Consider the following 13,975-nt stretch of genomic DNA (forward strand, 5'->3'; position numbering starts at 1 on the left):
GACAAATAATGCTATATATCATCAGAAAATTATGTTTAACTTTTTACTATAGTATGCAATTTCATACAATGATAATTTTCTTAAATTACGCTATCGACTTATCCCTTGAACCTCTCATAGGTACAAGTGCTAGTATATAATTTTTTTTCACACCTTACAATGTAACTTGCCTATAGAGACAATTTCCTTGATTACATAAATAATTGCGTGCAAACCACATTAATAATAGTGAAAAACAAAACCCAAAACCCAAATCAACTCTACTATTACATAATCCTAAATTAATATATAATATCATGGGTATTTTGCTTTACAACCAGAAACTACGTAATCTACACACATGGATAGATGTAAAAATCAATCATATTATCTATGATTATTATACAATCGTGCAGCGTACCAGAAACACTTTACAGAGGAAGTCCGAGTACTGAGTAGGGTGGGGGAAAATTTCCATTTTATCCAAGCAAAAGAAGATCCTACCATATGCTGGTCTCTTCAAACCGAACGAGTTGTAAGGAGTGGAGATTTCGAAGATGAATCCCGGCACTCGTTTCTTCAATTCTTCTTCCAACGCACAATAAATAGCTCGGTCACATACTGGGCAATAACACCAAAAGTACGAAAACCCAAGTTTCCCTCTTTGTTTAATTCATCATAGGTTGTATGATCCAGTCGCCTCAGAGATCACAGAGAAGCGAACTGGGGGCTGGCGATTAGAGGGGGAAGATGGGGAAGAATCAGGCGTACAAGGCCATGCAGAGGGCCAAGATGGCCACTGCAGGCGGGCCAGACGAAATTGAAGATGGAATGGTGTGTACACTTCCATACCCTTTTACTTATTCGTTTTCTGTCCCATTTGATTGAATATAATGCTCCTTGTCATTCGTGCTTCAGTTTTGTATGCAACCCAAATTTCTGCATGGGATTCGGTAACAAGACGTTTATTTTTACATTTATGAAACCCTAGCACTGAATGCCATTTTTTGAAGGTGCTCTTTTTAGGGCATTTTGCAACCGTTGTTTATTGAGTAGCAGATGCCAGTTCATGCCCAGAAAGTTGAAAGAATCTGTCAAATTGATTTTCTTTTTTTTACTAAAGTCTGTATAATGATTCTAGTTGTCGCATTAATAACCATGAAATTCGGCCAGCTTTGTCTCCATAGCTTTAATATCCTCTCAATATTCTAAATAATCATTTTTATGGATAGTGGATGATGCTACGTCTTTCGGAGTTTTGCCTGGCCAAGTTCTTTTTACCAGCGCGTGACAATCTTGGGCCACATTTGTGAAAAGTTAATTTCGATACCAGCTATATTTGTCATATTTTCATCACACCTGAACCTCACACGTCTGTCGAGTTGCAGCTTAGTATCGAGACACGACTTGCCCTTGACTGGCCCTTTTTGGCTAGGATGTGAACTTGTAGTAAAAAACGTAGAAATATGGCCAACCTTTGAAGTTGTACTCAACTTTATAAAAGTTCGATCAAAATTATCTGAAAATTGACCAATTAAATTGGAATCCCTCATCACATCCCATTGTTATCTCATAAATGCGTGGAAAGCCAAACTGTTAGATGTTGAATTGAGGGATAATGTTCAAGAGTAACTACTTTTTTTCTGCTTTTTTGGGCATCACTTTTCTTTTATTGATTGGCAGGGCTCCCAAGGCGAGTCTGCTGTAATTGCTAGGGTTACTTCTTTTGGAGGACAGTGTCTCAATTATAGGCCAATTTCTGTGATGACATGTATTTGCAGTAATAGTCTGGCCATTAGGAGGCATCTGAGAGTAATCTTGGGGCAGATTCTCAGGATTTGGATGAAGACATTTTTTAATGGATTCCGCATTCCTGACACTACAACTTAACAAATGGTTGCTGGAGTTTTGGGCTATCTCATCACAGCGAGGGAGACTGAAACTTGGTTCACACTTTTAGGAATGCCCCTATTAGGCTGTTACGATTACATTGCAATCTCTCAGAAAAAAATGTTTTCTGAATTCGAAATTTGCATTACTATATTGGTCAGATGATCTGTATATACTATAGAAACATGTCAGCACCAATTGATCTGAAATTATATGAAATATGTCTGTTTCCCTACAATATCGTAGTCCACAATTACTATCATCATCTATTCATAATCTTTTCCAATAAACCAAATATTTCATTAGAATAGGTACACGGAGCTGCATAGAGACTTGCTGTCAGCAATTGTGAAAAAAAATCCTATATAATAGTTGTACTTTTCTTTATAGTCATTATCCAAAAAAATACCATGAACCCATTCTGGTTATGTTTGACATTGGCCTTCACATTTCTTGGACACAAAGCAGGATCAAATCTGGCTAGAGTCAGAATTATACTAAGAATGCAAAAGCATATGACAGGAACAATATATCAAATTTTTATTTTTACCTCATTGTACACCGTGGCCAGGACACTTATATTCTAGTGTGGAAGCACTAGGTTCTCTTATTGTACTTGCCTCATTTTTCTAATTGTTTTCACAGTTCCTCAAACATGCATTGTTACCCATTTAAGTCATTTTCCATCACCAGCCATTTACTCTTATCAAAACCATTAAAAAGGTGTTTTACACTCTTGGAAAGGTGGCTGCAAGGTTGTCAGGGTCAGTATACAATTGTAATCTCCAGGTCATTATACAATTGTAGTCTGCAGGTCAGAGATATATTTTTCCAAATACAATGTTACACCTTTGTCTGGCGAGGTGGCAGCTCCTCCTTGTCACTTCTTTGTTATGAAATTCTTTAATGGGCTTTCAGAATTCTGATGTGTGGTGACAGTTTGCATATATAATATTTTTATCAGGTTTTCTAGGACATAATCATGCCATTTATCGGTGCCTATATATCATATATTTTCCTTAATAGGTAAGCCTTTCTGCTTTTTAGTAAATAGATAAATGATAGTATTCATTCTGTCTTCATTGCCCATAGTTCATGAATTTAGTTCACAATAACCAATCTGTCATGAGGTTAAATGCTCCCATTTGTACTCATGTCTAGATTTCATTCAGTCTGCATTGGCCATCTTTCATGATTATGAGTCCATGATAATCAGTTTCTCATGAGGTTAAATGAACCCACATCCACTCTTTTTATTTAGATGATGCTCACAAGGTGAAGCAGTTGGATTTCTCTTGTAGGTAACCTATGCCTATACTACTTTGGATCAGGCATACTTAATTGTGGAGTTTACCCTCGGATTAGGTCTACTTAGCTTGCTGTCCTGTTATAAACCTTTAGCAAGTATTGTGCCTCATGAGCCATATATTGCCGAGGTTCTGAATTGTTGAGTTTATTTGTTCAACTCCCCAAGCCTAAGTCCGTGAATCACCAACAAGTAAAACACTTATCACACCTAACTAGAAGAAGCCATGACAAGATGCCTTGTAGGCTCTTTGACTTCGTTAGGAGTACCACTAGGGTCAAACAAGGCCACCCCCTATCCTCCACATTGTTCGGTATCTACATTGATGATTTAGAGGATTTTCTTTGAGAGTATTCTTCTGTGGAAGATGGTTGCCCCCTCCACTAGGTTTTGATCTCAATTTTGCTCTTTGGGAATGATGTCCTTTTGGGCTCCTCTCCAAAGGGCTTAGAAAGACAGTTGGACAATCTTGCTTGTTTTTGTGACTTACAGCATCTCACAGTCAATGTGGGAAAGATAAAGGTTACATTCTTCAATGGTCTCAAGACTTATTACCTCCACTTTTTTTTCAGGGGCATTTAGGAGGAATCTTTTTTGTCCTATACATACTTGGGGGTCAATTTTTCCGACCCTTGGTTTAACATAAGATCCGCCCTTCAATAACGTATCAACAAGGGGTGTGGTTCTTTGGCCCTTCTTGAATGACAGAGTTTTTAACATCACTTTTAGGACACCATATCCAAGTTGACCCTTATGGACACTCTTACCCTATGCGGTTCTTTTGTTTGGGTACCTTCCCTTTTGCAGATTGATTGGGCTTTTGTGGAGTGGGTTTAGATGCTTCATCTTTGGCATATTATTAGGTGCAAGCAGTCCATTCCATATAATATCATTTTCGCAGAGTGTGGGGCTCATTTTTTCAGGTTTGAGGTCATTTCCAATCTGGTTTGGTTTTTACATTGCCTTTGGTGTTTTTCCAATCCCTTGGAGGGGCACTACAGGTATCCCTACCTCCCCTGTTGCTCCTCGAAGTCTAATATTGTTTCTTTGTCCTTCGGGAGGGCTCGTGGTTGGTTCATTGAAGTCTCTTCCCTTGTCAGTTCTATAAATTTTGAGATTTTTTTTCTCCTCCCTTACTGGTATTGTTGTGGGGCACCTCCTCATCTCCTTCCCCTTGATGAGAGATGAATAGGTGTATTTAAACAAACTTATATAGATAGTTCATTCACACTCCTTAGGTCAAAGCCCACAGAGGTCTTCACCCAAATGAAGCCTTTGCCCTTCTTGGTTTTATGTTTATCAAGATTGTTTGTCTCCACCTGTCATCTCTTTTGCCAGTCTCCCCTTGACATGGGCCACCAAGTGTCCTACCTCTCTAGGGTTTTCCAGAGTCTTGGAGAGGCTCTTTTTAATGATGACGTACCTCCTTTAGGACCTCCTAGTAGTGATTACTCCAAGACTTCTCAGATGTGTCTCAGGGCCCCTCCTAGATCTTTGACTTATCCCTCTGTCTATGGGTTCTTCTTTGATGCTTCAACCTTTTAGAGATGATGGAGTTTCCATATTGGATCTACGCCACCCTTGCTCTCTTTGGTTTGTTCGGTTAGGTTTTTCAGCTCATTTCTTGTTTTTTTTGCTTGTTTCCTTGGAGACTATTTGGTGTGTTAATGTTTTGACAAGAAATTAAGATAAACAACAAAAGCAAAATAATGAGCACTAAGAAACAACAATTTATCCTTCAAAAACGCTCTTTGGGAGAAAACCAAAGCCACACAAAAAATCTCTTTTATTGATGAATAAGCTGAAGTTTGAAATACAATTTGCTCAAACACAAGACTCAAACTAATGTAATATTTAGAAACAAGTTATCAATTTGTATCACATACGAATTCGTCTTGAAGAATATATAAAATTGCCTTGAACTTTCATTATCTCGTCATTACAAAAATGAAGACCTCTTTGTTATCTTGACCTTTCATTGTCTTGAGTGTTGACTTTTCAATATCTTGTCCCTTTAAAGTTTAAAGTGATGACCCTTCGTTGCCTTCAATAAAAGATAAATTATTTAAATATTTCAAATTTAGGAAAGAAGATAGCTCTTGACACCTAGCTTCAATGCTCCCTCTTGGGTGGAGACGCATGTTTTTGGATTCTTATGTCATGGAGTCTCTCAATATGACGGTCACAATGGCTCCACCCATTTGTGAGTAAACCAAAACTTTATCAGAAAATCTCTCAACGTGATTGCATTATGGAGTCACTCAGCATGATGTTCACAATGGGTACTCCCATGCATGAAATAAACACAAGCTCTTATCATTGATTCATTGAATTTGATGTTGTCATGGAGTCTCTTAACATGAAATCCACTATGGCTACTCCCATGAGTTGGAAGAGCAACACCTTTGTCTTAGAGGCAAACAAGAGCTTTCACATCAAATTTCTTTGTCTAAGAGAAAAATGCATTACAAGGCTTTCACCTCAAATTTCTTTGTCTCAGAGAAAAATGCATTACAAAGGTTTTCACCTCAAATTTCTTCGTTTTAGAGAAAATTGCATTATAGCACAAGATAAGAGTAATTGATACTCGGACTCCCTCTTATCAATGCTGATGTTTTTACAATGGAATGACGAGAGCTTCACATAACTTCATTTATTAGGACAAATTACAATTAGCTCCAATGTTTAAGCAAATAAGGAGCTTTTGAAGCCACAATGCTTCTTGAGCTTGTTGGTCCTCTATAAAGGACTTGGCATTGTACATATATTACTCAAGCTCCCTTTGAATGATGTCTTCTCGTAGACTCTTCTGGGTTGATTGGTGGGCTACCCCTTCCTTTTCAAAGTAACATAAGAAAATGATGCCTTAACCCCCAAGATGGATCTCAACACACACACAAGTTTGATCGTTTGCACTACAAAAATCCACCGCAGGCCTACAATAGAACAATTTTTAGACTCCTTGAATAGGTGACCTATGAAACTCCAATAGTCCTGACCTAATAATAGTTCAACTTGAAAACAAATTCAGATTGTTTGATCCTCTTTGGTGCAAACATTCCACAAGCTTTAGCTGACAACTTCCACAAATTAGCATCCAAGTTTGGATAATGTTTTTTCTACGACAATCCTAAAAAATTCTCAAGGAACTACAGAAGTTGTTTTCAAATATTCGAGTGAATTCACATCCCCAAACTCCTCATTCTTGAACCCGTATGGCTATGTAGAGTCTACCCACAGAACCCGCAAAAAAATCTTTGCAATTTATGTTTCCAATAGACATGCACTAATAACTCATCTTCTTCGAACATCTTCAATGATATAGTTAGTGATACATGCACGACTTCATGGTATCTGACATCAGACTAAACGAATAACTCCAAATAACAACAAAGGCTCGACAAAAAGAGACTTCTCATTAGTCTAGCAACTCAACACATCTCCTCCATAGCACGATACTTTCTTTTGAGAATTTCCTCTTTGTTATATTCTTTTGAGAATTTCCTCTTTGTTATATTCTTCTTTAGAGGTTGGCTCCCTGACACATCTGTTTCATTTCTTGTTTTGCATTGGGTTCAAATTATATAAATTCCCATGAGTTTGAAGACTTGTAGTTTACATATGTAACGACAATGCAAGAAGTATTGTTTCAACAATAATTATAAGTGATAACCAATCGGAAAAGAGAATACTTTCGATGCCCCAAAATTTGTGTAGACCAAGAAATTAATGCGATTGCATCACGAGAATATGCCATGATTTGGAAAAAGAAGCTGATTTTGCCTCACATGAACAACGAAGTAATTCTGAAAATATCCGCGAGCCTCCAAATGTTTGTTCATGGTAAAACATATAATATTCCATCATTGCAACTCAATGACCACTTCTCATCATTGTGACTCAACGACCTCTTCTCTTGCACACTTCTTTCAAACAACAACAACCAACACAGGGTTCAATCCAAGGGCCTGTGAAACTGTCTTTCTAATGGATGAAGACTCGAAACTTTAATGTATTCATTTGCATCACATGGACAACACTGACATATGAGAATGAACTGTGATTAAAATTCGATGTCAAATACTGATTACATTCTTTGTGCCGACCCCAATGTTTTATCTTCTTGGGATGGCTACAACATAATACAAGAAAACATTGTCATACAAAATACAATGTCAAACTCAATCATAATATTGGAAGAAAAAAACATTTGTTTTAAGTGACTCCTCTGCAACTAATTTAATTTAGAGACAAATTATACAACTTCTAAATGACATGGTTTTGAACAGGTAAAACTTAGATTAGAAGATGGGAATTAGGAAACTAAATCAAGGTCTGATCTATATACTTCAAGAGTGCTTTTAACTATCTATCAAATGCACCATTAACTCTTCTCATTGCACGATGCTCCACCTGATCAGTGCCAACCAACTAGTAAAGATATGACCCTTTATTTGCTGTTATCTGATCTGCTCTGATACCATGATAATATTTTGAACAGATAAAGATAAAAAATAAAAATAAGATATTGAACACTAAGTGAGAACAATTTATCTTGGGAAAACCCTCCTGCTTGAGGGAGAAAAACCCAACGACACAAAAAAATCTCTATATTGACGAATAAGTAAAAGTCTGAAATACAAGATGCCGGAACACACGGCTCAAAATGAAGTGATATTTAGAAACACAAGATACCAATCTATATGGCATACAAATTCCTCTTGAAGAATATATAAAATTGCCTTGACCCTTCATTATCTCGTCATTACATTGTAAAGACCCCTTCACTGTCTTGATCTTTCATTGCCTTGACTCTTGAATATTTGGCCCCTTCAAAGTGAGCACCCTTTGTTGTCTTCGATAAAAGATAGATTATTTAAATATTTCAAATTTAGGAAGGAAAGATAGCTCTTGATGTTATAACTTTCAACATGGTGCCCCCTATGTGAGCTGGTCCCCTGTTTTGTTCTTGGTAGACCCTTTGACCCTTTGTGTGCTCATTTAGTGGACATTAATACATTTTTTTTATCTTACACAATCTTGAGAGAGATTGATCCAAAAGAATCCAATGTTGAGATTAACTTGTAAATGAGTTGGATAACTTTTAATGAATATAATGTATTTTGATAAAAACATAATGATAAAACCCTAAATCGAAACCCTAGAGAAAGATTAAAGAGAGCTTGGTGAGTGTCTACATTGCAATGAATGAGACAAAGATCATAGTAATGAGAATCAGACGATTCATGTGATTCGATTCAAGCCAAACAATTTTTTGTGAAATGGTGAATTGAATCAGTGATAAATGGTTTATGAAATAAGTTACTAAATTTCAAGGGTTTTTTAAATTTACTGATTCGTGGCCGATTCGATTCCAATTCATGGCCGATTCGCGATTCGATTTGGCCTTGCCGATTCTGATCCAATTCTGATTCTCGTTACTTTGACATAGATCAATCTGATAAAAGATCAAAGCTCTTTTAAGTGTAGCTTTTGTGAATAAAGTAATTGAAGACTCAATTAATTAAATAGTTAGATAATGTCCTAATTACTTCTACACCCCGCTTAAGATTGACTCAGGGATAAGCTAAAGAGCTAATGATGAACTGAAATGTCCCCCTTTTGAAATACGATATAATAATAAACAATAACGATAAATTTAAGATATAAGAGGATAAATAATAAGGTTTAAATTAAAAATATAAAAGAATAAACAATAATGATAAATTTAAGATATAAGAGGATAAATAATAAGATTTGAATTAAAAATATAAAAGAATAAAATAAAATTATATCACAAATTTTTTTAATTTAGTTAATGAAAGATCAAAAGGCATGAAATGAAAAGTTGCCACTCTTTTAAAAATGAGTTTTAATAAGAGAGACGCGAACTTTGTTTGAAAGGGTAGAGAGGAAGAGAAAAGGGAAGGTGTGATTCTAGAAAGAATTAATGAAAGAGAGAAAGGAATTAGAAGAAGATAAGAAAGTGACACAGTCAAAGGCAAAGTTGTGAAGGGCTATCACTATTTCAAAGGACTGCAGTGATGAAGGGCCGTGTCTCTATCAAAAGCTGGTAATTATGAAAGGTTGCACCTCACAAAAGGGCAGAAATGTTAAAGGGTAGTGACTCTCTCAAAGATTGTTAATTGTAAAAGGTTGTGACCATTGCAAAGGGAAAACATGATGAAGAGGTGTGACTTTCTCCCACATTGGTTTATATAAAGGCGAGATGTTTTCAATTGAGGACATTCAAGGGAGATCAATGTGTGGAATAATATGTTATTCTCAAAGGCAACAATAAAAAGTGGTGACTTGATTCTTATGAAAGGTGGTGACCCTTCACCAATAAAATATATAGGAGGTCTCATTCAAAGTTTGAAGGAGGAATTATCAATCACCATCCTACTTCTACCAGCCTTTAATCCCTCAAGAAATCAAACAAGCAATCAATCAGCAAGATCAAGCAAAAAATCATCAAAACCACATCAATCATCTCTTCATCTCGGGATCAAGAAAACATACAATTCAGCAATCAAACGTCACATTATCAAATCAACATTCATTCAATCATCATCCACCAATATATTAAACTAGCATTTGTTTATGTTATATTGTCACTCTTCAATTGTCTATTCTAAATTACTTAATCATAGCTAATCGATACATCAAATCATCAAATCAAAGGAATTCATTCAATTAATCAACAATTCAACAACAATTGAATGAACAATGAAATCTGAACGTTGATTTTTTTTGGCAATTGCATAGCATTGAACCAATCAAACTTGTTTTTATAGTGATATAACTCAAGCATAGAGAATCAGAATATTATCTATAATTTGGTTTGAAGTTTAAGTTCTAATAATAAGCAACATATTGGGCCTTATTTATGGTCTCTTGCTTATGAATAATGGTCCTATCTGTAATGTCCCGCGATCGGGATATTCCCAAATTTCCACAATTTATTATATTTTTCACTATTTGATAGTTGTAATTGAATTTTTGGGCGAAGATCATTTTCTCATTATTGTTTTTCTATGACTTTGATGTGCTTCATCCTTATACTCGTATACGTAAACATAATCCAAAGCTCATCTTTATCTCTTCCAAATGAATATTGTCAAATATTTGGTATTCTCTTATTAATATTATCCCCCATTTGATCTATTTGATCAGTATATAAACTTATGTCCCTATGGTAGTGATTGAATCTGTCTGATTTCTATTGTTGTCCTATTCATTCCATTTGATTATTTTTGACTCGTTCATTGCTACCTCCGTGTTACTGAATCAGTCACCAAGTCTTTTCATTCTGGTTCAATAGAATTTGGGCCTCTCGTGCTTTGTTTATGGGCATAACTATGGTCTGCTCTATATTCTTAAGTTGGATGTCTTTGATCTATTCAAGTAATAGCTTGAGTCAGATTGTAACTTGTTCGCAACATCATAAAGCAGCTCTATAACCCTCATAAGTGAACACAGAGTGCCATCTATTATGCAGGTTTGATGAGCAATTTTGTCTGTCTATGTCTATGCAGGAAGTATATATTAACTGTGTGAATAGATATTTGAATTCTGCACAAATGAGTGTGTGCTATATCACAGTTACATGTGCTTTTGGCTGTTGTCATCAGATGTCTTATTTTAAATCGATATCCTTCTCATTGATCTCTTGATTGGATTATGTTGACCCGAATTGCTGACTGTATGGTTTGAAAGCTTAAACAATGATTGTTGGATGGGTTACACCACCGTTCTCTTCCCTTTATGTTGGCTATATATCTACCTCTTAATCCTTGCGAGTTCTTTCCCTTTTTCCATTTCATGGTTGAGTGATTGCTGAGTGCAATATATTGAGAGATGTAAGTATTCGGTGCCTCCTCTGCATACATCCCCTGAATATACGATTAATTGGTGTCCCTGCATGTATTTTGGTCTTTGCCGGCATGTTTGTCATCCACGTTGTTGTTGACAGGATAGTTTATTCAACGTTGCCAGGTGTTTGTGTTCTCTTCTCTGTCCATTATAACATCAACGTGGTGATTCAGAATAATTGCGATGGAAGCTGATGTGAATATTCTTTGCCGAGGTAGATGACCTTTCCTTCCTCCCTCGAATCGCTTATTATGTCATTATGACTATTTCTAACACTTGCATCCACGTCAGATGTTTGCTAGCTTTCCACTATGGTTTCAGACCTGTTGTCTCCCTTGTCAGATGCTGCTATCTGCGTTGAATTGGTCTGCCCGTATTCCCTTTCCAGTTATATTCGATGACATATTAATCATCTCCTCCATACGTGGTTGGTTGTTGTCGTTCCTTCCCGCAATTTCCTCCAACGTGGAACATCTCTGCTATTTCCTGAGTTCATCTGGCTCAGTATGACGTCTTCCCTGTGTTACGTGGATGTCTTGTCCTAGCTGCTTACTGCTCCTCGTGACGATACACTATATCCCTCCCAATTTGGCTGTCGTTGCTTATTATGTCTCATGATTGGTTCCTTATTTTTGTTTCATATCTTCCCTTATTCACCCTGTCTACCATACCTCCCCCCTTCATTGATTTTGAATGTTTTCTTATATCTTAAACTTTGGGTGAGAAGTCACTATAAATTTGAATCGTACCCTTTAGTTATTAGTCACAAATTTGTTTATTTGTTATTACCATCTTTTATTGTGAATATTATTTAAATGCTTTAAACCTTTATATATTACATTATTATCATTTATATTTATATGTGATGTACTAATTTAATGTCATTATTTATCAATTAATATTTTAAAAGTTTTTTTATTATTATTATCTCCATGATTCAATATATATTTGTTTATTGATATATAATCTTATATCAAAATCTTTATTAATAATATATATATTATTATTCTTTTAATTAATTAATTATTATTATTATCATTAAATTTTATTAGAGAACGGGGACATTAATATAAGAATATATCTTATTATTATATTAATATATTCTTATATTATTATATCATTTATTCCTATCATATCCTCTTATTTTATTAAATCGACTCCTTATTTTATTCTATATTATTAAATTCTAAGGGGCAAAATAGGGGACACGACACTATCTATGATTAATGTTTATGAATATATATAAATATGATATTACTATGTCATCGTTTATTTGAAGAATGCATAATGTGTTTGTTATAATCAATCATGGTAGAGATAATAGGGGAATACAAGGAGGGACAAATTGTTATGATGTCTTGTTCTAAGCAACCTTGTGGTGACAAGTTATCCCATGAGGCTAGGGGGTGCAAGTAGTTCCCCGCCCTTGGGTTTAGAAGGGAAGGACGATCCAAATATCCTATTGTAGTTTGAGGAAAAAATTACCTCAATTGTTCATTATGATAAGGAACTGTTATCATAAGGAGGAGGATAGGGTGGTGATGGAAGAGGGGAATGACTATGAATTCCTCACTTTGTATTCTCCCTCATATGGATGGCTAGGGCCACATGAGGCCAAGAAGGATGATATTTTCTCTTGGGCAATAGAGGCTTAATTGGCCATGGATCCTCTCTAGGTACACTTTTGTCATATGGATGGTAAGGGTAACACAAGGCCAAGAGGGATGATATCTGCTCTTGGGCCTAGGGTAGAGGATTGAGGCTATGGAGTCTCTACTAGGTCCACCCCTCATATGTATGACAAAGTCCACACATGAGGCCAATATGGATGACATGCGCTCTTGGGCCTAGGGTAGAAAATTTATTAAGGCACCTTGGCATGCCCCTTATCCTAGCTCTCCTCTGGCTGAACTCCATTAATAAATTAAATATTTATTATGGTTAAATTTTTGTTTGTAATCCTAGTTGAAATGATCTATGCTTTTAATGTTTTTAATAATATCTATTTTTATGGATTATGTTTCAATGATTTCCCAACATTTTGTAGAGGACATGATGTTACTAATTCTATTCTACTTGTTCGCCCTAGAATTTGTGCTTTAGGGCATTTAGTAAAGGGGTATTACATGAATGGGTCTTGGCATTTAATGCCTCATTTGGTACCCATGTACAAACCAATGCAACTCTTACAGATAGAGAAATGAGATAAACCATTGGAGAAAAGAGAAAACAAAATGAAAAGGTTCATGCAATTTAGCACAAAGGACTCTAAATGTACCCCCAAGTACTGAATCAATCACATAGTACAATCAATGCCCCCTCGATAGGAGAGGAAGGAAGAGGAAATCTATCCACTCTATAAGAGAGAAGCTTCAATGCAGATAAATGAAGGCTCGAGGAAAAATGTTGGTGAAGATCCAAGAGCAGCAAACTACATTCCTCTTCTTAGGAATAAGATAAACCAAGTATAAATGCAAAAATGATTTCATTTTGGATAGAACCAATCAGGGACACGGCTAATCACTATAGAAGGTGAAAACAAGTAACCAATGGAAACTGATCTTTGAATAAGGTCCAAAGATAAATATGTGGCAACAATTGTGCCATTACTATTATCAAAGAGAAGAGATAAACCCATAAGTGTATTCTCTGAATTTGAAATGTGAGACTTTGTAAACAATGGAGTAATGATTGTCAGATAGGTCTCCCAATCAAGGAAACAAATGGATACTTGTTGCAATGACACACTGGTAGGACCCAATGAATAATTAACAAGAGATTAATTAACTTATTAATAGGAATGGGTAATAATCAACAAATATACAACCACTGTCTCTATAGATGGAGGAGCAACATGAGATTTCAAAGTGGTATCATACGATGTACTAAATGCACTCTCAATCAAGAGTTGAATAACATTATGTG

General features: G+C 35.7%; 1 protein-coding gene across 1 annotated transcript in view; it reads left to right on the forward strand.

Annotated features, from left to right (window-relative positions):
* The first annotated feature begins 315 nt into the window (after window positions 1-315).
* LOC149535299 (uncharacterized) overlaps window positions 316-13,975 on the forward strand; it is a 54,476-nt gene continuing 40,816 nt past the window's right edge. Inside the window, exon 1 of the mRNA XM_089807632.1 lies at window positions 316-813. Within this exon, the coding sequence (XP_089663758.1) occupies window positions 730-813 (84 nt within the window). The 5' untranslated portion in view covers window positions 316-729. The remainder of the gene's footprint in view (window positions 814-13,975) is intronic.

The sequence above is a fragment of the Cupressus sempervirens genome, chromosome 10 (assembly GCF_028749045.1).
Source record: "Cupressus sempervirens isolate cs-2001-9-10 chromosome 10, ASM2874904v1, whole genome shotgun sequence".
NCBI lineage: Eukaryota > Viridiplantae > Streptophyta > Pinopsida > Cupressales > Cupressaceae > Cupressus > Cupressus sempervirens.